This window comes from Aythya ferina, assembly GCF_964211825.1.
Source record: "Aythya ferina genome assembly, chromosome: 16".
NCBI classification, from domain to species: Eukaryota; Metazoa; Chordata; class Aves; order Anseriformes; family Anatidae; genus Aythya; species Aythya ferina.
Genome location: NC_140315.1, coordinates 4,971,629 through 4,997,717, shown reverse-complemented (window position 1 = coordinate 4,997,717; position 26,089 = coordinate 4,971,629). Strand labels below are relative to the sequence as shown.

The 26,089-nt window shown below is 36.0% G+C and overlaps 1 protein-coding gene and 1 long non-coding RNA gene across 4 annotated transcripts in view; one reads left to right on the top strand and one right to left on the bottom strand.

Moving 5' to 3' along the window:
* The window catches only part of LOC311445600, a 245,444-nt gene that overhangs the window by 20,269 nt on the left and 199,086 nt on the right, over positions 1-26,089 (bottom strand). The gene's annotated exons all lie outside the window — the stretch shown is intronic.
* Positions 577-20,878, top strand: ZNF831 (zinc finger protein 831). Of its 3 annotated transcripts, none has more exons than XM_084537879.1 (7): positions 577-861; positions 5,261-5,301; positions 9,153-13,416; positions 14,313-14,455; positions 16,144-16,313; positions 16,995-17,146; positions 18,381-20,878. In XM_084537879.1, the coding sequence occupies exons 3-7, from the start codon at positions 9,184-9,186 to the stop codon at positions 19,233-19,235; spliced, it is 5,553 nt and encodes a 1,850-aa protein (XP_084394005.1). In that variant the 5' UTR covers positions 577-861; positions 5,261-5,301; positions 9,153-9,183; the 3' UTR covers positions 19,236-20,878. The 3 variants fall into 3 exon arrangements, with proteins under 3 accessions (XP_084394005.1, XP_084394003.1, XP_084394004.1); XM_084537877.1 differs by having other exon boundaries at positions 5,157-5,301; XM_084537878.1 differs by having other exon boundaries at positions 5,076-5,301.

Genomic DNA, 26,089 nt, shown 5'->3' with positions numbered 1-26,089 from the left:
TTTGGATCAGTAAGCCTGAAGCATTTTTGGAGTGATGAACAAAAATGGGTTGCCAGAATTTCACTTTTATTCTTGTCTGTTTTGTGGAACATTCAAGGGAATAGTTGTGGCTTAAAATGTCCTGCCTGGCTAGTTGTGGAGTGGCTGCTATGTGTACAGTACCCTTCTGCTTGGTGCTACCAAGATATAGCATGCTCAAAAGCAGAAATATAGGCACGTTCTGAAGACTTCTACTGTGGAAATTTGGATGCCTTTTGGGATATGGGCTTCTAGGCTAATGAAAAGAATAGCAGCAAAAATGACAACAAAATGTTCACACTATATAAAACAAAATAACCTTCTTAAATACTCATTTTACCTTTAATATTTTAGAGGCCAAGGAGGAAACCTGACTGGATTACATCTATTAAGTTAATAAATAATATAAGTAATAATAATAATAAAAAGCAACTCAGAAAAAGATAAAAGAAAAAAGTAATAATTTTTCATTTGTGCCTGATGGGTTTGTGTTTTTTTTTTTTTTTTTTTTTAACTGTTTGCAAATCTTCAGTGTAATGGTTTGAAACCCAGTCGTGTCATTTCTTTACGCCCACACACAGAGCTGCAGTAGTGCAGACACTGTAGCAGGCAAACCATATTACCAGCATCGGCCATTAAAACTCTTCCCACACCAAGCGTGGGCTGACTTCGCCCCCTCCCCTCTTTGCACACACCCCACCACCCACCCTTCAATTTTCAAATGCTTAAAAAAAAAGAGAAGAGAAAGAGACTGAAAAAAGAAAACAGGATGCTTCTTTTGTTTCAACGCTATTCCAGAGAGACCTGAACCTCTCCACCTGCCTGTGAATTGGCCACCTAAAGGTTAGCAAGTGTTTTGTTATCATTTTATATCGATAGAGATATAATGAAATTTTAGACAGGAAGAGATAATTTTTTAAGTTATGATTGTTTTAATGTAATGGTTCTTTCACTTAGGAACGAGGAGGATTTTTTACTAAAACACAGAGTATTTTAGTACTGGCCCCACTTCTGTTTTTAAGAGGGCTTTAATCAGTATTTTTTCATCATTTAGTCCAACCTCCTAAACTTTAAAAGATGGATAAGGGTTATTATTTTTCTGTTAGAGCAACCTGTTGATTAGAGACTGCTGGCTGGAGGTTCTTAACTCTTTCCTAACCAGAGAAATTCACAGAAGCAAATTTGATGAAAGGACAAAAGAATGGAAATTCTTTGAGGTTTTTAGATTTTTTTAAGCACTAACATTCCTAGTTCTTTTCATTGTGAAACCACCAAAAGTGTTACAAAACCAACAGATGTGTTAGATTTTTTTTTTTTTTTTTTTTTTTTTTTTTTTGAGAAAAGTGTACATTTGAAATAAAGATGTAATAAAGCCATAATAAACTAGAAGCATTTCTTCTGAGTGGAGCTGGTAAGAGTAGAAGCACAAGGAGTAGAATAGGAAATATTCTCTGATACTCTGATACTAATTGCATGAAGAGATCAGAAGGGCCAAAGCAACACTTATTTACACACTAAAACTTCAGCTGACAATACTATTGATTTAAGCCTTTTGAACATTTTAATTTGTGGATATTCATGAAAAGGAGAATCAAAAATACAGAAAGCTGTATATTTAAAAATGATCAAAACTTTCTATTCTAGAGTGAAGGAAAGGTGTTACAGATCACATTCTCCTTAAAAGGTTTTAATGCTGTTTTCTGGGATAGGGTTTACAAAAATAACACAATTTAGCTGACATAACGCAGTGGTGGAAGTAAAGTATCAAAAATATCTGTCCCCAGGGTATAGTACTGGACCTTCAAAGTTTGATAACTGTGATTTCTAGGTGCTTTGTACTTTTATAGGAGATAAAACAGGGTAAAATTTCAGGAACAATGACTTCTTAACAAATAGGAAGATTTCCCAAAGTCAGAATTTGATCAAGAAACATTAATGTTGAAAATTATAAGGGTTTCAGAAGATTAGGAAATCACACATTTCATCTCAATTCTGCCTGGAACTGAGGCTCTCAACTTTGTTAATAAGGTTATGAGCGGTCTGCATATTGCTGGGAGAACTTGCAGTCTGGTAAAATCAGATACATCCCTTAAGAACAAGTGAAAAGGTGAAGTCAGTACTTCTGTTATGAGACATTTCAAGGTATGAAGTCAAACTGAGAAAAGAGCAGAGGCAGAAATAGTTTAAAAGTAAGTAAAACAAGATTAACAGTCATTTCTGGGCTAATCAGGAAATGTATTGGTTCCATTTGCAAGTTTGAATTGAGGTTTAGAAAGCTCCAGAATTAGGGTAAACTCATAAAGATTTCTTTTCCATTAAACAAGTAGCGTTTGAAGTACCTGTACAAAATTTATTTCTGGCTCTTTAGCTCACTGTTCTTGTATTTAAATGGAAGTTTTGTCTAGTCAATCATGGGAGTTCTTCATAAACACTGGCACCTTCTGGTAGCCATCAGTGGTAGTCTAGCAACTGGAAATGATAATTCCAGTATCTGTACCATATGCTGACAATAAGATACTGTGTACTGTGTGCTGTTTTCAGCATTATTGTCCACATAAATAAATACATAATAATAAAAAATAATAGCTAACAATCCTGTAAGATGCTTTCTTTTCATTTAGGTGTGTAAAATATTTAAGAACATGTAGTTGATAGGATCTTTGAAATACATTAGTTTATCAGTATAGGTAGCATATTTATTGTTACTTTCAGTTGATTACATCTTTGACTAAAATCCTGTGGGTATCTTTGAAAGATGCAGGGTTTTAGATGCCTGGGAAGGAGCCGTTTCCACACATTCTTGGAACCTAGAAATACATGAGAATGGTATGTGGGTTTATCTCTTCAAATCCTGACTAAGACCTGAATTGAGTGTGAAGTGAGTTTGTTAGCACCACATCTCCCTGCTGTGCAGTACCTGACAGTAGGCTTATCTTTGCACATAGCTAAAATAGCTATTTTGCTATTTTGCTATTGGCCAACCAAAGTTAATTGGGCTTCCCTGGTCAGGATAATGGTTTGAACTAAAATGAATATAAGCAATCTTGCACAGAGATTCCAGTTTAGGAGGTAACACCTAAAAATAGGTAGGTTAAAAAGAGAAAGCAAAATTAACTTAATTTCAAATAGAACTAATACAGTGCAATAGTAGTCCTTACTATTAAATATACAGTTCAAATTGTAGCCATTACAGCAGTCTGTTCATCCATATACATGGGAATCATCACATTCTGAGGTGTCATTCTGATTCCAGATTCACTTATTTAAAATTCAGAAATTTCAGATCAAGCTTCAATAGTTTCTGCTAAGCCCTGAAACCTATGTGATAATGGCAAAATCCATTCAGATATCTGCTATAGTTGTAACTTGTTTTCTTTAATTATTGTTTCCTTTTAGCCTCTCGAGATAAGCAGTTTGCAAGTTTAGTATTTAGAATTTGATATGCTACTGAGTGTTCTAAATAATGAATTTTAAAAGTTTTTTATATGCTTTAGAGTTGTTACTAGTTCCAGCATATTGCTAGAATTATTAGTACTGTTTAAAATAAATGTTCTTTTAAAGTAAGTTCACCTTACCTTAAAATAATAACCAGTGTCATAGAAGAATAAAATATAATTGACTTCAGATATGTGATAAAACTGAAGAGACACTTAATTTGGTTATATAAAATGCCTCTTTGTATCATTTGATTCTGAGCAGTGTTCTTTTATGTGTGTCTCTTTGTCTCTGTTAGTTGACTGTAGCAGGCAATAATCCTCCAGATGATCTCACATGTGAGAAGCCATTGCTTTAGGAAAGTATCTCCCAGTAGAACTGAAACTTGTTGCTGCATGCAGTTACTTTTTATCCGTAGGGACAGAATGAGTCTGAGGATCAGAAGCACGAGTTGTAAAACAGTTCACAGTGTCAAGTAGTTTTCTAGATTCAACAATTTTAAGTGTTTGCTGTGCTGTTACCTAGTACTGGGAGCATTTCAGTGCATGATAGAACAAAGCAGGATCTTAGGCATCAATACCAGGTCCTGTTAAGAGCTTTTTTTGACCCTGAATAACTAAATGACAGGCAAGAAAGATAGAAAGGATGAGAAGACAAATATTTCTCCACATCCAGAATTAGAGGATTTCTATAATAAGGTCCAGAAAAGACCCAATAGTGATCCAAACAACAGGCAAAACTCTCTGAGATGAATAAAGCTATGTAAAATGAAAATCCATTTACACCTCCAGCATCAGTCTATTGACTGAATTACCAAAAAGAAAGAGCTTTCACTAAGTTGGATATTGGACAAACAATCATAAATATTACAGTTCAACCACTACCCAACTTAGGGTAGCAGATACAGGCTGCAGCTATTTGAATTGGGCAGATTGTGTTAAGTTGTAACCAGAATAAAGGCTCCATTTTCCAAAACACAGTTCCTAAGGAATTTTTACAGGCCAGATATGCTGATTTTGTAACATTGACAGGAGTAAATCTTGCATATTCTAGTTCAGCATTTACCCAGTCTAACAGCGGTGAAGGAAGTAGCCATCCCAATCCGTATTTTAAAAAGGCGTTTGCATGATGAACAGCTGTCCTCCTGCAGGCCACCCTGGCAGACCACTTTGTTTGAGGACTTTATGAAGTCTACCCACAAACAAAACTTAAATTCTCAAAAGGATGTCCCATCCTGTTTTCCCTACAACTTTTCACAAGTTTTGAGAGGTATTTGAAGAATGATCTAAACACTTTCAATAGCCTTGAAGTATTTTGCCAGTTGGTTACTGCTTCCTACCGCACTACAGGGCACCATTAGAAGACACTGGGGGATAATACCCACACGGGATGAGCTCAGCATTTCATATACAGCAAGTGACTCGTCTCCTCCATTGTTTCCTTTTCTAACATATTTTAAGAGATATCTTTACTATAAGGTTACTAGCAAATTACCTTTAAGGGTATAAACAAAATATTTATGTTGTTTAACTACCATTGTGTTAGTGTATTTCACTGAATAATGCAACTGAATGCAGTGTATGAAATGTCTATATTTCAAAGGCAGCTGATTCTGTTTATAGGTTCCTACGTGAATGAAGGATAAGAACAGATTGAAATGCTACTTCATTTTCTTTTGCTTCATCTCTTCCTGTTTTCTGAAGGTTGTTACTGTGAAACCAATGTAAAAAAAAAAAAATACTTCCTACTTCGAATCTGTTTCAAGTCTTTGTCCTCATTTCTCTCTGCTTGCATGAACTATTGACAGAAATGAGACTTCTTCTGCTGAAATGCTTGGCTCAATAAAAGGTATGTAAGCTAAAATTATTTACAGACTAAAGAGGATTCATTTTCTATATAGTATTATATTTAAGGTAGGGATCACCAAAAGCTTTTAAAATACAAATATTTTAAGTACAATATAGTACATTATGTATGTTCAGAGTGATGAATAGCTGCTTCTGCATGGTTACAAAAATAAACTAACTCTATCATGCCTACAGACTATACTTGTAGATGAAGATGGGGAACTGAGCACTGGACTTAAGGACTATGATGCTCCTCTTAGTGGCGTATCAAGAGGTTATATATAAGTGCTGGAAATAAGCAGTTACAAGTTCACTTAGTAATTTTATTAATAATGATGGGCAGTTGACAGTGCCACACAGAAGACAAAAATCAAGAGAAAACACAGAAGAGAATAATCAAGATTATTATAATAGAGCTGATAAAAAGAAGCAAATTTTCTAAAATATATTTGGAATTAAGAAGAGTACAGAAAGGGCTTACATTGATTTTTTTCTACCACTTTATAGAATCAAACAAATTCTGCTATGCCGATCTGAAAATACTCCATTTTTTGACTTTACTGTGTTCCACAGATCTACCTATGGTGCTTACCTGAAAGTATAATTCAATCTAGGGACAAAATAATTGCATTTAAATTGAATCTTGACCAGTTTTGATACCTTAAGAAACGAATTTTGAAAGTTTTGGACGGCCAAAGCCTGCTTGTTGTTTTGTTTACTGGAAACATTTCCTTATCTAAGTAGGATCAAGTTTTTATATTAGTAGTTCAATGCTACAAGCTAGAGGTTGAGCTCAGACAGTCATGTGGGGGCTGCTCAGTACAGAGGGTGGGGGATAATCAACAAAGGAAGTTTTTCTACTCTAAGCAGGAACTATCTAGAATTAGCCAAGGGGAAGATATATATAAACATATATATGTATATAAACAACAGATGTGAAAAATGTGATTTTATTTACCACAACAGAACACCAGCCACTGAACTTTCACTTAGGAAGAAAATAATCTTCTGTTTGTTGTAGAAAGTAGCAAACTACCATAGCCAGTAGAAATATATTATTAAACTCTTAAAAGTATTTGGTAAGCACTTAGGTATTTTCCTTGTGTAACATTACAGAATACTGAAACAATTTTCAGGATCATACTGTTTGTTGGGCCCCAGAAATCTTAACAGTATAAGTGAAATTACACAGATATTCTGGTCCCTGGAACTACAGGATTCATATTAAAAACATCTGTCCACCACAAGTCCTACTAATTCTACTAATTTACAGTCTGGCCTTGAAGTGCCCATCAACTGCGCATGTACAGGAGGGATCAAAAATTTCAAAGAGGGATCAAAATTTGTCACACAGGAGCAGGCTTATCAGGGTGGAAGTGTAAATTCCATATTTCCACGCTAATCCAGGGGAAGGTGGGGAGCACAGATACTATGATCTGTTTTGTCTGATGTGGTTTATTTGTTAGATGTTCTAGCTACATGATATTCAGATTTCACTTTTCTTCTCTGAGTTTTATCTCCCTAACATCCTTGGAAAAACTACTGCATGCTTAGGTTACGAGTGCCTCATGTCTTATTACTTGCTGCTGGTTTTATTAAGTACAGTTACAATTTATCTGCACTGTGATTTTGCTGCAAATATTAGACTTTATACAATGCCTGGTATTTCTTGTGTTTGTGTCATCATAGCTTCTACCTATCAGTCAAATTTACGATACCTAAATTGGATTTGAAGGTGACTACATAGCTTAAAAACCTAGAATGGGCTTGAAGCGTCTGTAACCTCGTTTTGCAAATCAGAGCACTCTACTTTTATCCTGTAGTGTTAACCACACTGCAGAATATGGATAATAACTTAATCCCTTTAATAAGTCATAATTCTTATAACATTATTTTATTAATATAGACAATACGTATATGACAAAACTAGTTAAGTGATTGTTCGATGTGAAAATCTCAAAAGTGGACAAGGTAAGTCCACACTTGATAACTGAGTTTGATTGACAAAATGCATGAGAAAGAAAAAAAAAGACTGTTCTAGAAGGAAAAACAGAAAACACATCCCAGGGGCTGCATTGCTGTTTTTTCCTACACTTTTTCAATTCTTGCAAAAAGCAAAGCAGATTGGAGAGAAATTGGAAGAAGCCTTGGCTGTGAAGCATGGGTTGCCAGCCAGTAACAGAACTTCCTGAAGTGGTGCAGAATTAGGAGGGTGTGCTAATAGGCACCAGGTGCTTGGTACACTGGCTTTCCACTGCTCAGTGAGACAAGTATTTACAGTTGCATTGCAAGCTACATGTAAGGATGAGATAATCAGAGAAATTAAAGGCAATATCCTAATATGCAAAACCTTTTCATTTGCAAAGAAGAGATAACCAAGAGGGTTGCTTTACCTTCAGTTTCAATGATGCATACATTTTATATGAAAAGTACCAGAATTCAGGCTGTTCATTAAGATGCTAATTAGATTTACTATTGAGCACATAACCAGTTGACCTTAATCTGTTCCAATTGATCATGAATACAAAGTTATTTTCCCATTTTTTCATGTGATGTGAGTGAAATGCTCCCATTTTTAGCTATGAAGTAGTCAAAATTCTCTTGGATCTTCATCCAGTTTTATATCCATTTACCAGCTCTATCAACAGTAATGGAGGAATACTTAAAAACAATTTCACTGAGTTTGCCAATTCTCCTTGAGATGAATCATTTGCAAGCTTCTCACTAACTATATGCAACAGAGATTTTGCTTTGAATAATGGTAACATACTGTGTGTCATATGGCACTAGTCCAAATTTCAGAGAATATTTTTGAGTATTTTTTTTTTTTTTTTGCTGTTTTCCAGTAATGGTTAACTATTAGAAAGATCCAAGGAAGGTACCAAAACACTGCTACAGATTATACAGCAAGGCAACAAACTGCGGGTTTCACATTTAGCTACCAATGATGTTATTTTAAATGTCTTTTTTTGGAGACTGTTTGCACAAGAACAGCCTGTTACTCATAACAGCCACTAAATACATAGTTGTGAGTATAGAAGAATAATAATTTGAATAAACATCCAAAGATCACTTTTTAATTTTCACCCGAGCTATAATTAGATGTTATGCTGATGTCTCTATCAGCTCTTCCAAAAACAATTTTCAACTAGCTTATTTTGCTAGTTTCCTAGCTTGTTTCTGAGAAGGAAAAAAAGTAAAAACAATTTTATTTTGTAAAAAAAAAAAAATAAAAAAAAAAATTAGTCTGGACCAGCACCAACCCTGGGCAGATTTTCATAAGAATGGCTTCACTTAATCCAAAAACTATGACTATAAAATGTTTTCAGCTGGGATTCAAAACATCTAAATCTAAACAGTATACCACAGTATTACCTTCCATTAAACAAAATGAATTTGGGCTGCACAAAAGAATATGGGAATGGGAATATGGTTCCAGAAAATTAAAACGGTATTATTTATTTATTTTTTTTGGGTGGAGGTTGTAGTGAGACCTTACATTTGCTCAGATTTATTTCTAATATTTTGGGTACTTATTGTAGGTTTTAAGTATATTCTTCAATGTTCTTTAAACTACACAGAACTTTTTAATTCCTAGCTAAGACATTAAAGATGAATCAATTTAATTGGAAAAAGAAATAATTTTAGTCTGTATAATGCCTGTATATAAGATTTGTTATATTTTTATTTGTTAAGATTCCCAGTTGAACAGTTGACTTATTTATATACACTAATAAAAAAGTGTTTATTTTATTTAGCTTATTATAGCTAAATATACTTACTATAGCTTATATTAGCTTAGTTTATTTTATTGGTTAAGATTCCTACTTGTTTGTTTCCCCTCCCCTACAGATACGTGAGTACATGGCAGACAACCTTTGAAATGGAGGCACAGAAGCATCCTGGTGTGACTGTTGCACTAGCAGATCAGCCACTTCCAACCTCTTCTCTTCAGCCTGCACAGGGTTCTTCAGCTCTCAGCCAAAACAATGTGATTCCTCGACAGGAGCAAGCGCTGTCTCAACCTGTGTATCTAAAAACCCTCACTATACCCCTGTATCAACCCGTCCAGCCAGGATGCTTTCAGCCAAACAGCCAGTTAGTGCCTGGCAGGCGCTGTGTAAATCTAGACAGCGGTAGCATACCTTTAATCCTGAATCCACTTGTTCCTTCAGAAGGCACAGATCAGCCCCAGTCAGTTTTTCAGAAACAATTTGGGCAAACTCTAACTTTAAACATAGTAAGCACTTTACCAGTTTTATCATCACCAAATTCTTCTGTAAATGCATCTATTGGAAGCCCAGGAAAAACAAAAAATGCTGGGAAATATATCTGTAAACACTGTGGACGAGACTGTTTGAAGCCAAGTGTCCTTGAGAAACATATTCGCTCTCACACAGGAGAGAGACCCTTTCCATGCACCACTTGTGGTATTGCATTTAAAACTCAAAGCAATTTGTACAAACACAGAAGAACGCAGACACATGTCAACAATACGAGACTACCCTCTGATTCTGACAACACTGGCATATTGGAGCAAAATGAGAAGGTAAAAGAGAACATCATGTCACAGCAAAGCACCAAATTACACAGCAGCATCTGTGAAGACAAGGGGACGCAGATGAAAAAAGTAACTTTGGAGACCAGTGATGTAACAGACACTAAGAAACTTAATGACCTTTCAGTGCCGGCAACAAGCAATTCATCACTTGCTTCAGAAAATCCAGAAAGAACTAATCAGTCCTTCAGTTCAAAGACTGAGCAGGGGATTCCTGAAAAAGAACCTCAAGGTTTATCATCTCCAGTGGCTTTGCCAAATGGTCAGTGCCAGAGAAAGAAGATACAGGAGCAAATAAGTCCATCTGCCAATAAGCACATTCAGTTGCAAAGGCAGCAAGCAACCTCTTCAGAAAAACAGTGGGATTACAAGCCATTTGACTGCAAGCTAAAGAAGTGTGAGAGCACCGACTCAGGGTATCTGTCACGCTCTGATAGCACAGAACAACAGATGGCATCCTCCAGCCCGCTGCACAGTCTCTATGAACACAGCACTGAACTGGAAAATGAAACTGCCTTCAGCAGCTTAAGGTGCACTGCCGGAAGCAGTGCAAAGCTAGACTCAGCTGAGAAAGCTACAGCCTTGATGCTAGAGAAAAAGAGGCTGGAAGAACACATTTCAAAACTTATTTCTCATAACAAAATTGTGGTGGATGATACTCAGCTAGACAATGTTAGGCCCAGAAAAACCATCCTTTCTAAACAGGGGAGCATAGATCTGCCAATGCCTTACACATACAAAGACTCTTTCCATTTTGACATCAAAACTTTTGATGTGAATAGGAAAAAGAACCTTTCTCTTTGTTCTGCTAAATCTACCTTTGCACCCCTAGAAAAATGCAAGCCGATGTTTTTTCATTCGGTGCCCACCCAGTTCTCCACGACGATAGACGCTGTGCCTGTCACACGAAGCAACTCTTTGCCATTTGTGGAAGGCACAAGAATGGTACATGACAAAGCAGGCTGCTCAAAACCACCTTCTCTTACTAAGCAGTCTGTAACTGCAGGCACTGCTAGTTTGCTGCCTAGCAACAACCTCGTTGCAAATTCGGTGGATTTTCCTAATAGCCATCCTCGAGCTCTAGTCAGACAAACAGCAGTGGATGACTTGCCACTAAGTAACGCGGCTGATCCTCCTCCCTTGGAAGAGTTGCAAGCAAGTAAAAAGCCTGGGGCTGGAGAAGTAGTCAGCGCTAAAAATAAGAAAAACAATCAAAGGAAGCTGAAGATGTTCTCTCAAGAAAAATGGCAAATGTATGGAGATGAAACGTTTAAGAAAATCTACCAAAAAATGAAAAGCAGTCAAAATGCCAAGAAAATGAAACAACGGGGGAATAAGATTACAGATATTGCAGGCTTCACTCCTGATTCAAAGGAATCTATCAGCAGTACTGAAATTACTGAAGAAAGAGACATCAGGAGCTCTCCAAGTGACAGTCTTTCCTCCCTCGTGACAACAGATTTAAACACTGTTAAATCAGAAACGTGTACTAATGGTAATCATACTCTACAGAATGTGTCCTCGGAGGAAACTGCAGACAGTTTAACTTATGTAATGGAGACATCACATTCCGTAACTGCTAGTGCACATGGTGTAATGAGCACAACTTCCCAAGATCATGTCTGTGGCAGCGACACAGACAAATGCACAGGTGGCAACAACACATCACTAGCTCCAAGCAGTTGTGAGCTCAGGCTGCAAAATACTCAGTGTCAGCTGAACGCTAGCAGAATGAAGGATGACTGCTTGCCAGTACAGAGTAGCAAATGGGAGGAATTGAGTCCTGGGAAAGAATCCAGTACATTTGAATCAGATTATAAAAGCACTTCAAACAATTATGGAAACCAAAACAGGAATAAGGAAACTGGCCAGCATGCCCTGACGCCCCTGTGGGTCCACTGCAGCAACAACAACAGAGATACCCTGGGGAAATCCCAGAATTTGCCGTCAGAAAGAAAAAAGCTGAAAGTTGAAGTGGAGAAGCAAGAAAACATTATTTCAAAGCCCTGTTCCAGTCCCAGTAGTGAGAACAACACAGTAAATGAAGTAGAGAGAATCTGTTGCACTATCACTGAATGTCTTTCCACAGTTCCAGTGAAATTCTCCAGTAAAACAGAGGAGCAAAAAATAAGCGTAGGAATTAATGAATCATCTGGAGGTGCTGAGAACGTGGAGTATATGAAAACAACCAGACTCCCCACAAAAGCTGTTAATTGTAGTGGTTCTAACCTTCTTTCACATTCAGCAGTTATCTCAAAAACTTTATCTGTGGGATTTTTGGGGCCTGAATTAAGGGGAAGCGATTGCAATTCTTTAGCCTTGCACAACGCAACAGATAAAGATGTCAAAACATGTCTTGTGAAAACAGGAATACCACTTCTCAGTGACAACGCTGGCGATGCACCTTCCAAACTTCATCATCTGCAATCTGGTCAGTTAACTCCGGTCCCACAGAAAAATGCCTTTCCTCCAAAATACATCCTTAAATTGCCACAAGACAAGAAAGCCTCAGATCTGTCAATTCTCTTTAAGCCTGAACAGAAGATTATATCTGTGACAGACACCTTAACCAACCCACCCTGCTCTTCTGACAGTGGATCACTCTGTTCTCATTCTACTGATGTGCTTTGGTCCCCTTTAAAATTTGAAGTGAGACAAAAGGGCAGCAAAGGAAAGCTGAAATGGAATGTACATGCAAACTTGAAAACTCCAGTATTTTGCTCACCAGTCAATTCAGAAACAACAAATATTTTAACCACAGTAGGCAGCACATTTTATAAGCAGGAAATTAAGAGAGAGGCTTGGAAAAATAAGCAGAACAAAAATAAATTAAATTATCAAAGGCAAACAGAGGAGAAGTGGATAAGCATAACCACTTCTGCACAGACCCCAAAGAACAAAATATGCTTTACCTCTAAGTATTCAAGTGGTTTTTTCATATCAGCTGACATCAAAGAAGAAAATAAAGTTTTACATCACCTTTGCTCAGGAAGTGATGCTTCGATGACAGCATCAGGCCACAGGGGAACTTCTAGCAAGGACACGGAGCCAACATCCATAGGACAGGACACACGTGGAAGCCCAGGCATTCTTAAGGACATGTCACCAACACTGCAGGATATGGAGCATTCTCAGAGCTCAACAGAGAGCTCCACTTATTTTTGCCATTCCTTTGGCACATTTTATTGCCACACTCTCACCACTCACTGTAAAGAATTCCCAGCACTACCCAACAATAGCCTGACTTACTACTCTGCAAGTTTAACAGTATCAAGCACCAAGAGCACCTTCCCATCACTAAATGCTGAACCTCGGTTAACGTGGTGCTGTTTAACCAAAAGCCTTCCTCTGCCTGCTGAGCAGAAGGGAAATGCAGACTCTGCTTATTCCTCCATGCACACCTGTTACAAGGAATCTAGCAATGAATGCACACTCTCAACATATGATATTTCTATTTTCAAAATGAAAAATATTAACAAGACTGTGGCCTATGGCTTAACAAACAAGAATTTAAAAACACTGTTTTCATCCTTTTCTCAAGGACAACAGATGCAGGAGGTAGGATTATTAATCCTATTCCCTTTCTCAAAAGGGTGTAATTTGCTTGCAAAGATATTGTCATTTGAAAGATAAGAGCATTATCTAACAACAAGTTTACGGACATTTGCAGGTATCTGTGGATGCAGAATTTATAAGTTCTGTCTTTACAAGATAAGTCATATATTCATTTGGTGCATATACATACATATATATACATATTTGTGTGAATATTTACTGAGAATTTCAGTAGGAATGTTGTCTAGGCAGAAGACTGCGCATGGTGGGGGGATGGAACTAGATGATCCTTGAGGTTCCTTCCAAGCCAAACCATTCTGTAACTCATTCTATGATTCTTAGACTATAATTTCTATTTCTTATTTTGTTCCAGTAGGGGTATCTGTTATATTCTTTTGTAACAGCATTTCATAGTTTTCATTTTAAATTAATATCTGAATTAGAGTAGGACTTATAAGACAGTCAAGCTCAAGACTTTATTTTACTTGGAGTCAAAGACAGACTATATACTAGATGTCTCATTATGGAGATAAACTGAAATGTCAACAAAACCAAATTACATTAATACATTATAAGTGTTTAAGGCCTGAAAGCTTTTCATTTTTAGGGAAATGAAGTCTATCAGGATCCTAGAACAGCTCTGTAAGACTAAGCTTGTTTTTTATATAGGAATAAGAATACAAAAGAACATGCACTAATTCTATATAGATAAACAAAAGTTTAGTTTATAAAATTAGATGGACAAAGTGGTTGGAAAAACACAACACTTCTAGAAAAAGTAGTAACATTTAACTACTATGCTATTCAGTTCTATTTAACAGGAGCACAGATTTCTAATATCTCAGTTAATGTAATTAACAATTTTCACATACTTTCAATGTTTTCAATATTCTCAACAGTTAAGCTCAGCAGCTGCTGGTGGTGCTTTCAAAAATACATCAGAGCAAAAGAAGAAAACAGCAGTTTGCAAAAAGGAAAAACTTACAACAAATAAACTCAAGAGAAGCCACAAACAGAACAAAATTAAATTCCCCCCAAAATGGTAAGGAATATATTTTTCAGCTTCATTGGATATGGACATCATTTTGCTATTATAGGTGTAATAAAGTCCTCAGAAAATAGAAAGCCAGCCCCAAAGTTCAATCTTGTCAAAACTGGGAAAAATAATTCTCTGAGAAAGATCTATTCCCACAAGGCAGCAGTTTCACAAAGGTAAATTATCAAAACATCAACATATTGTTGACTATCAGGAACAGACTTTTGCAAGCAGAACCAATTCATATTACCAATGAAATATTACCATTCCATATTACCATACCATTTACAAAGGAAAGGTGATGACTGGTCAGTTGACTCTCTGACTTAGAAATTCATCTCTTCCAAAACTGTCAGCATTTCATTTTGTTTGAGGTGAATCAACATATTTCAATTTTTATTCCTGTTACAGTTAAAAGCAGCATGTAAGATCCTTTTAGCCGCAAATCTATATCCTAAACTTCTATTAAGCAGAGAACACTTGATAAATATCAAGTTCTAACACAAAGTTAAAGTTAAAACCAGCTGTAGTTTAAAGGATCATTCAGTTTAAATACAAAGCAGGATGAATATGAGCACAAAACTATCAAAGGCACATTGTATCAATCAGCACAGCTCCTCTGACTTTAATGGGAGTTCATATCAATGTAAGATTTAGTCTCTTGTCTTTCAAGAGTATGGGGCAGCAGAATGTCTGATGAATGACTTCAATAAGAAACATATATTGTGTGCATGCATCCCTCTTATTTCATGACCAAAACCAGACAGGGTTGTCCCTTGAGGACAAATCAGTGTCAGTAACTTAATCACCATGTCTAGCTTGGCAAACAGCACTGCAATTCCAAATGATCATAAGAACAAAAATAGAACACTCAAGTCTATGTTACCCAAACAGTCCAGAGGCATTCTTCTGGGACTTCTTTTTCAGCTTTATAAAAATTCTCTTTCTTTTCTGATGATCTGAGAATTGATTCATTTGGCTATATCAAGTAAGTACAGGGACTCAATTAAATACAGAGACCTGAAAGCCAGTCCGTATTGGTAGCTAACTCACCAAAGTATTAATTGTGAAATGTAACACATTTTTCGAATACACCAAACACCTAAACATTTAAGATTTACCCACCACTCTGTGTATAAAATGATTGATTCTATCAATATAAAAATGGGACCTTCCAATGGAATTTAGTCCCAGTCATTAAAACTAACTGAACTAGATAGAGTATAAAACAAAGAAGTTGGATTATTCATTGTGAGCTTTGTAAATAACTGAAATATGTTGTTCATTAGTAATGATGAATATGTCAAACACATGAAGCAAAATGAAAAACAAAAAGTCAACAACCATGCAGTCTCAGGTGATTCTTGTATACATGTATTTCAAAAACTTCAAAAAAAAGTATATTGTTTTAAAATTCCAGCTATAGGAGAAAGGTTTCTGGATCTGTTATTCCTGAATCAGTTTCTCTTAGCAAACCAAAGGTTTACTGAATCCTACTGAGAAAAAGTTTAATAAAATAATTGTGGATCTCTTGTCTAAAATCCAGATTTTTTGAGTTGACATAAAACAACATTTTCACAGTAGTAAAGTCCCAAATTCCCAGGAAATTTGCCTGATGCTGTGGTATTATTCTACCATGGCTGCTTTTAAATGACACATTTTTGTGTATCTTTTCAATGTCATTTGCATTGCAGGTACAGAGGAAGGCATGTACATGGATATGCTCAGCTGAAAATGAATCGACTAAGCAAGAGGCACTATTTTCCAAACAGAACATGGGATGTTTTGAAAAAGGGCTATTCATCACAACCCTGTAAATGTAATCAGTATAAGAAGTGCCATTCCCTTCAGGCAGAAGTACAAGGTAAGTACTTTGAATATTTTGGAATGTATTGAATGTTTGGTTTTGAAAAGAATGAACATTAACAGTATCTCTGATATGTACCTGTTTTGCACTGAACTGCAAAAACACTTTTGTCTTTCAGTATGTTCTTCAAGTAAAAAGACAAACATCTCACACATGATTTTCATCCATATCCTTACTTAAACAAATTTGACAATTAGGAGGGCATTTTAAAAAGAAACAACACAAAACAAACTTATATTAGAAGCCTGAACAGTTTAAGATAGATCTTTACAATTTCCTGAAACAAGATTGTGTGTTTGTTGTGTGATGCTTCGTGTAATGACGTGCTTTCTGTGGTTCAATCAACATATTCTGCCCTCTCATCCACAAACTTAAAGGAGTGGTAGTAATGCAAATGTTGTTTATCCTATGGCCATCTTTGAAGCAGAGACAATACCCTGTGTTTGTTTATAGAAGATCTGAATAGTTATTACTCTGCAAGACATTTTTTAGTGGTTGTTTAAAAAGACACATATACAGTAGCTGAGAAAACGTATCAGGTGTAGAATAAAAATTTACAGAAAATAGTAAATACATGACAATTAGTTCAGTGATATGATGAGAAATTTACTAAGTAAGTTCTAGCATGTGGGGGAACAACAATAAAAGTAAAAGCTTCTTCAAACCTCTTTTTAATAGAAAATTACCTACACCAGCAAAAAGACTCATCTTGTTCCACCTCAGACAAGCCACTTTGCAGTAGGAAGAAAGAAGGAAAGAATACCTCAGGAATATTTTCCTATACTGAAAATCTAAACCACGCTAAGCAAAAAGACAAATTGGATAAAAAAGTAGGTATTGTACTCTATATGACTGTTTATTACAAGAAAAAATGATAGTGGCAAAACTTGAATTATATTCAGCAGTTTTAAACTTCAAGTTGAGAGTACTTTATCTATTCACAGATTTTGATTAAAAATGTTTTTTAATTTTGATTAAAAAGTTATTTTGGGGGGTTAAAATATAATGGAAACTTACTAATGTTAGAATTTGCTTTTTTAAAAAGAACGATTAAATTTGCATGATTTGGAAAGTATATTTCTCTTGCTTGCTGTCTTGGTTGGCACTGCTGTTGGAGGTGCTGGTAGATGTAGCACAGAGGATGCTGAGATGGAGACAGTTAACTTGTCACTAGGAGGATGCTAATGGACACACAGCAGTGGGAAGAACGCGTATGAAACTTCACAACAGATCTTCTTTAGCCCTTTGTGGACGCCTGCGTGGCTATGGTTTTGACACTACCAATAGCTACATTAGCTTAGATGGGGGCCTTAGACACCTGCACTGGCTGCAAACAATGCTGTTGCATGCAGTGCCAGCATAGCTTCTGGGGGAAATATTCTACACTTATCCTAACTGTTATACTTTTCCCTAGACTTGCCACAATTGAAGACAGAAGCTCCAGAACCAGACTGTTTTTATGTAGCATAAGCACTGGTGCCTGATGTAGCACAAGCACTTAGCCTAACCCTTAAGATGTGTTTTATGAAATATTTTTATTTCCTACTCATATCTTACCACCTCAGACATTGTATTTCTTGCAGACTCATCCTAAACCTTTCCCCCAACCTTGCATAAACATCTTTGCAATATGAATATTAAAATACCTTAATGAAAAGAACATCATCCTAGATAGCACATATGTAGCTTGAAATATCTAATTCCTATTATCCATATATTATTAGCACGATTTGTCACCTAACCAAGAAAAAAAAAAAAAAAAGGAAAAAAATATATCCGTTACTACACCTCCCCCATACTGGGAGGAAAAAAAAAGTTTTCTCATCAAAAGAGAGATGAGTGACTTGGCCTGCAGTAATGGAAAACAGTAGTGCAAATATAATCACAGTTGTATAAATAAAGGTTGACATTATCCTTAATTACTCCATTGATATGAGTTATAGCAGAGGTAAATGCTTTCTACTGACATAATTAATATTATTATTATTGCACTCTTTTAAAAGATAGCATTGCTCTGGATTGAAATTTTAAAATGTAAACTTTTTTCTTCCCTAATTTCTACAGGACATTTCTGGGCAAATCAGGGAACACACAAGAAGAAATTTCTCATTTCAGAACATTATACCACCTCTGGAAGTATCTATGACAACTCATTCCTTTTCATCCACGGTTAATACAGCCATGCAGCAAGTCAGCAGTGCTGTGGAAATTTGCTGTTCAGTGACACAGCCACTTGTGCTTCAACAATCAGTTCCAGGGGAGTCAGAGACAAATGCTCAGGCTGACTCAATGGCGTCTTCTTTTTGGTCTCGCCCTTTTGACTTTAGAAATATAGGCGCAGGTGAACAATCTGATAGCACAAACTCAGAGGCTGCTGGTCCTCTTTCCTTACACCTAGAGGCAAGCCAGGAAAGTATATTAAAGGTGGAGTCAGAGAGTCAAAGATCTGGTACATCAGATCTGGTGATCCAGGCCTCAAGAAAGGAGAAATGTCCAGTTGAAGAAAATATATATTCATCTTCTATGGAAAACTCAGCTCCTAGTTCCCAACCTGGATGTTCTCATTCATTAGGATCAAAAGCAGAGTTTCCTCTTGAGTCAGTCTCTACAGCTAAATTACCCAGTGTAGAACACACAGAACGGGAAAACTTTTCTCAAAAAGTCCTTGACCTTCATGGAACTTCTGACAAGAATGGAACCCCCCTGCAGTCAGAGAGCTATGGAAGGACACACAGAACAGCTACTTCTACTTTTAAAAACCCCTCAGTAACTCTCAGGTCTCCCGAGTTCAAGAATTACTCTGCAACACCTTCCAAGATATACAAAAAGAGAGGTTTAGAGATGATGAGGAAGCAAACCAGAGTTGAATATGATGACACTAGTAGTGATGATGAAGATAGGCTTGTTATAGAAATATAGACAGGCTGCTAATAAGATGTTTGTATGATGGCCCATTACAGAAGGAAATACCGTGGATGTTTGATCTGTATTTCTGAAGCACCTTAAGATCAGAAAAGCCATTCCTCTGTGCAACTGGCAGCATTCTTTTCTGAAGAGAGTCCTCTATTTCTACTTGGAACTTTTTTAAAGCTTATTTGAAACAAAAGGGGGAGCTGGCATCATTTATTTAAATGCAAACGGTAAACCTGCATAGGGGTTTCTAGCCTTGTTAACCTTCTTACCAGTCTTATATAATGCCCACAAGTGCCAGCTGCCAGAGGTTATATTATTAAAAGACAGCAGCGTGTTTATGTAAATACACACAGTAACAGTAGCAGCAGCTTCCTCAATATATAAGCTAAGATTTCCTGGAAGGGTATGGGTGTATTCTCTCCTATATTCTCTTTTTCTGTAGTCACTGCCATTTGTAATGGGAGTGATAAACTGGCATTAAGGAGAAGATACACTGCCTAAACGTCTGTGGTAATGAAAGAGTCTGCAAAAATGCTGATCTTTCTTCATGTTGCACAAACGTCAATGCTTCTTTGTGACAAATGACACAAGCACGCTTTGCTTTGTGTTTTGTGCCTTTTATGCCAATATCTACTTAAATATTCTTGATTTCTAGTTGGAGAATATGGATGTTAGCTATTAATATTTCCTTGTGGCATAACTTTTGACAAGGATCATCACATTGTGCTCCAACCAATATAATCTGGCATGTTCTGTTTTTATTGTGATCTTAAATTTAAGTGCAATGATGTTATTTTATTGACAGTAAAGAAGCTATATGGCATAGCTCTCATAGTTCTCTCTCTCTCTTTTTTTTCTTTTAACAAAAAGTTTTGTGCTATTAACCCCCAAATTTACTGGTTTCTATGTGAATAAATTATTAGATAGTTTAAATTGGCCAAGTGTATTCACTTACTTGATTAAACTGATAAACATTAAAACTCTCCACTTCTACACTTGGGTTTTATGGATAAACTTACATGGAATATTTGGAATTGCTTTTACTTTATTTATGCACAGTTTAGCTTACATAGATCTTATAGGGAGATCTAGTATACTACAGGAGAACATAAATGTATATGTGAAAAACAATGCCAAAACAGCTAACAGATGTAAAACCAAGTGCTAAGTCCCATGCAATTCCTGTATTTTCAGCTGGCTTACAAACGTGACCATTCTTGAAACTGTCCATACGGAACTTCAAGGTTAGCTGTGATTTATGTTTGTACATTTACTAATGTACAGAAAACAAAAATTGTGATCAAATCATTATACCAATTCCTATTTCTAAGGTAAGGAAAAAAAAAATGAAGTTAGGAAAAAATATCTACTCTTTCAGAACAGAGGATGAGCTGTGAAAGGTATTTTTTCATTTTTAGAAATGTTACAATATTGCTCCTTAACACAGAATTTTCAGTAGCATTACACAAATAATTGGTGTCAAGATTGTGAGGAAAAAATCCAGGAATATTAGTTTAAGATTTTCATTTTCATGCTTTATTGTCACTTACAAAGTGCTGAAATTTTACAACAATGGTATTAATACTATTCTGCTGGGTTGTGATCAGAATTTGCAGTTCAGAAATACAGTGAACCAGTCCGTTTTCTTACTACATTTTATGGTAAACTTCTGTAAATTTCAGTTACATTTCTACATACAATGAGAGGATAAGATGAAGTAACAGCTTCCTTAACTTAGGAAGCCTTGTATTCAGAGGTCAGCAAGCATGGGGATATAGTTGAAAAATGAATGACACTGACCATGGTGGATTGCAAGGCCCTGTAAATCGTGTATTTTGTTGACTGAGAAACAGTACAAAAAAATACCAGTTTGTTTAGGGTGGTACAGATGAATAAGAATGATATACTTGTAGGTTGTTTTTATATTGTTAAATTTTTTCTTTATATTGTTAGATTTTTTCTTTATATTGTTAAATTATTTTATCTTAGTAAAAATAAAACATGAATCTCAAAATAACACCAATATTGCTGTAGTTATTAAGGTTTATTTCTAGAATCAACTGCAGAGATGGAAATTCAAGAACGTCACTGTTCCTAGAGGATATTCTGAGTGCTATAATGTCAATAGGCTTTCTGCTAGCACATATTTTCTAAGTGAGGAACACGGACATATTGTATGAGCTGCAAGTCTCCATTCCTGATCGTTGGAAGAAGCTGTCAGCAGATTAGGGAAGGCTTACTAGAGAGCCTATACATAAAATCCAACATTGTTTTACAAAAATATCTTATTTAAGTATTGATAGTCTAAGTACAAGCACCAGTATTACAGTTCAAGCATTTTAACATTGAATTATTTTAGTCATAATTGTATTAATTTTCTTAACCTACCTCAAAACTTAGCAGGAGAACCAATGAGTTACTCAGAAAACTTCTCAGTGAGATAATTAACAAGAAAATTGTTAATGTCATCATTATTTGACAAGTTTCACTAGTTTGATATTACAGGGACAAGAAAGATCAAAGGAAAACGTATCTAAATCTTTCTTTCTCTGTTCAGTATTAGTGCTCCAAGACAAACTGGAGAGTTACTTAAGTGAATCCCCAGTACAAAGAATTTAAATATTGTGAGCTCAAAGAAGTACTCTATTATTACTCAAATTTGGGAGTAAAGAGGAAAAGAGAGGAAAGAGGAAGAGATGCTGTCATAAAAACTTCAGAATGTCCCATGAAAATAGACAAAGTAGATAAAATCACTCAAGAATCTCTTCAATAAATACCAAGATATATATATATATATATATATATATATATATATGTGATTTACAAGGAGAAAAAAACACTCACTCTGATTCATTTAAGAATGTCATGATTTGTTGTCTGTAAACATCCTGGCATCCTGGCATCCTGGCTTGTATTAGGAACAGCGTGACCAGCAGGGCTAGGGAGGTGATCGTCCCCCTGTACTCAGCTCTGGTGAGGCCGCACCTCGAGTACTGTGTTCAGTTTTGGGCCCCTCGCTACAAGAAGGACATCGAGGTGCTTGAGCGGGTGCAGAGAAGGGCGACGAAGCTGGTGAGGGGCCTGGAGAACAAGTCCTACGAGGAGCGGCTAAGGGAGCTGGGCTTGTTCAGCCTGGAGAAGAGGAGGCTCAGGGGTGACCATATCGCTCTTTTTAGGTACCTCAAGGGAGGCTGTAGAGAGGTGGGGGTTGGCCTGTTCTCCCACGTGCCTGGTGACAGGACGAGGGGGAATGGGCTTAAGTTGAGCCAGGGGAGTTTTAGGTTAGATGTTAGGAAGAACTTCTTTACAGAAAGGGTTGTGAGGCATTGGAACAGGCTGCCCAGGGAAGTGGTGGAGTCACCATCCCTGGAAGTCTTCAAAAGAAGCTTAGATGTAGAGCTTAGGGATATGGTTTAGTGGAGGGCTGTTAGCGTTAGGTTGGAGGTTGGACTCGATGACCTTGAGGTCTCTTCCAACCTAGAAAATTCTGTGATTCTGTGATTCTGTAAATTAGAATTCAAATAATAAATTAAAGGTGTAATCACTGTCTTTTTATGTCACAAGGAGTGAAAGGCTCTTAAAATAATCCAAAGCTTCATGTAACACCAGTGGGTATAAACCAAAAAAATAAACAAAAAAAACATGCTCAACATCCATGAAGATAGTAATGGTAAACATACTATATATAAACTTTTAGAATGCAAAAAGTCTTGTTCAAATGGAATATATTCAGTTGGTTCAAATTTATAGGCTGAAAAATTGCACTGAACTAACAGGCTCCCATTACTTAAACATCCCATAAATAACAGAGGTGTGACAAGCCTTAGTTTATCCTATTTAACAGATTCTATGTATGACTGACAAGTTGCCATCCATCCCTGAGTTTCATCTCAGCTACTATTTCTGCTTTAACCCAAACTAAAGATGAATGGAAAATGCTCCACTTTTCAAGAAGGAACACTACTTTTTATGAAGGCCTCAAAATAAATGGGAAAAAAAAACAAAACAAAACAGGGAACCTGATGTAGAGGTTCCCATTTCAGAAAAGCTTCTAAAGCTTCTAAATTATGAAGTCAGACCTAGTGAGATTCAAACTAGTGCTTGAAACTAGTCAGGTACTCTGGTAATGTTTAGATGAAAGGTGCCTTTGTCTAAAGAGAAAAGTGAGGAAGAATGTTACTGCAACGAACCCATCAAAAGTTTTGGAATTTTCTTCTGATGGAATAACTCCAAGTTACTGGATTTTGAATCTGTAGAGAAAGCAGGAGAAGAAGAGACACAGTGCTTGCAGTCACAGTGCTTACAAGTCACAGTGCTCTGGAATTCTGTTGTGCAGGCTTTAGAAAAGGCTATAGGACTTGTCTTGCACAAATATATTCCTTAGATAATCATACTAACAAAAAGGCATATGTCTGGTTTCAGGTGCTTTAGCTTCATGGCTATTTCCATTTTCATTTTCAAACTCCCTACATATTATTGTTAACAGTAGCATTGATGACAAATTTATATATACACCAGTTTTTAATCAAATTTTCAATTCAGTGCCATTCTATCTAAAAATCTCAAAAAAATAAATTTCAAATGCTTCAAAGTTTTGCAAAATCTTAAAAAAATTACAACCTTCTAGAGCAAATGGAAAATTTCTGTACCTATTAAATCTAAACCAGCTATAAAAGAAAATACGTTGTCAAGCACCTTTAGAAAGCATAAGACAACCCTTGCATCAAACCAAACCAGCAGCCCCACAGCATCTATATTCACTTCTTGCTTGTGCAAGAGTTTTCTTATTAAAATAATTTATGGATGTGTAATGAATTTGCTATATAAAGTTTTTTGTTGCATAACGTTTGTGGCTAAATGACATGTTTTAAAGTGAAATTCCTAGATCTGTAATTTAGAAATATTCTAAAGGCAAACTCAGAAGTGCTGTGCAAAGAAACTTTCATCCTGTGTACACTTCAGAGCATTAAATATAAAGACTTCTTTGTGATAAAACAGCTGTAGCTGGAACAAAATTGGGATGATTTTAAACTAGAAAAGAAAGAACATGTTAAACTCTATTTCTTGATAGAAGTAATCTTTCATATTTTAGTTCAGTGTACAGTGTAAAAATTTGACCTAACATTAGAGCTGAAAACTGAAAAAAACATAGATCTCTAAAAGCATTTATACATCTGTGGTGGCGTTTTTAGCAGCATCACTAAAGGAGGTAGTGACTCCACCAGAATCTTTTTAGCCACAACAGCCCTTGGAGGATTAAGGTCTGAATCACATGCATCAATGTGTGAAAACAGTGAGTAATGCTCTTGGTTTAAATTACAGAACTTTAGGAGTTTGCATATCCAAATCCAACTGGCCATATGGCAGACAGCATTTTTGCCTTCCCAAAGGATATTGTACTCACACAAAACATACAAGGCTTTGCAGAAAAATTATTCCCTGACTTTTCACAGCAGAAGTGTCAGTCATGCAGTGATATTTTTAATTAATTTTCAAGAAGTTGAACATCAAAGCCACATGAGGGCACCAGCACAGAGAAAAATCTGTCTCAATCCTTCAAAGTTAGCAGCAGTCCTGATGATTCATTGCTTTGCTATAAAAAAATTTGATTTTTTTTACACATGAATGCATCTCATATTTTCATTTCTTCCATTAAAGGATGCAAATAAACCAGCAATGATGATCACTGATAAGATCTATATTCAACATCTGCTCTACTCAAATACACTGTAAATATGTGGATGTTAGAAATTTTTTCCTCTTTAGATGTGAACGTTTCTTATTGTTAGATGTGAATATTCCTTATTTATTCAAACTTTCCTATTAATCTCATTTACTACTGATATTGATCTGCCTGGAAAACTCTAACTGATATATGTATGTCCACTAGGGTGGATGAGAAGGGTGCAAACCAAGCAGTGCAATCCCAGAGATCACCAACAAATATGAAGATATGCCTTGAATATATAACCTATGAGAAAAGATAGAATGGACAAGAGCTGTTAAGGCATCAGAAATTAGGAAATATGCACAAAAACACTAAATAGAAGTTTATGAGAAAAGACTATCTCATCTGTTGTTCACATTCATTGTGGGATGATGATGGCCTTTATTTGCAGCATAAAAATTAAATATTAAGAAATGCTCCCCGTTGAAGGGGCAACTACACTTGTAACAAATAGCTCAGGGAAGTTATGGACTCTTCATCACTTGGAAACTTCAGTAACAGTTTAGGCAAGTATTTCATAGAATCATATAGAATCACAGAATAGCGCCATATATGCACTTAAAATATTTATATAATGGTCACATATTTCTTATTATAATAACATTAACAAATTTATTATTCATTATTATTGTTTGTAAATAGATTCCCCAAAATGCCATGCCTAAAATATTTGGGACATATGTGGCTATATATGCACCACTGATGTACACACATGGAATTGTATCTAAAAACATTTGCTTTGCATTACTTGCAATGTATATCATAATGTATGTCTGTTTTTGTATGCTGCCTGTTTTATTTACACAAGCAAATTTGTTCCCATTCACGAGTGTTTACATTTTAATCATTGTCATCTAGTTAAGTAGCTTTGCTAAACCACTGTATTTTTTTTTTATGATTTTTTTTTTTGATTATTATTATTTTAGCAAATCTTTTGATCTTTTCATACTGTCTGTCACAGTATCCTTCCAGACAAAATGTCATACAGCTAGAAGAGCACATAATACAATGAGTGAACAATTGGCTGGTGGGTTGAGCTCAAAGGGTTATAGTAAATGGGGTTACATCAGGCTGGAGAGCAGCCTTACAGAAAGCGATCTGGGGATTCTGGTCAACAGCAAGTTGAATATGA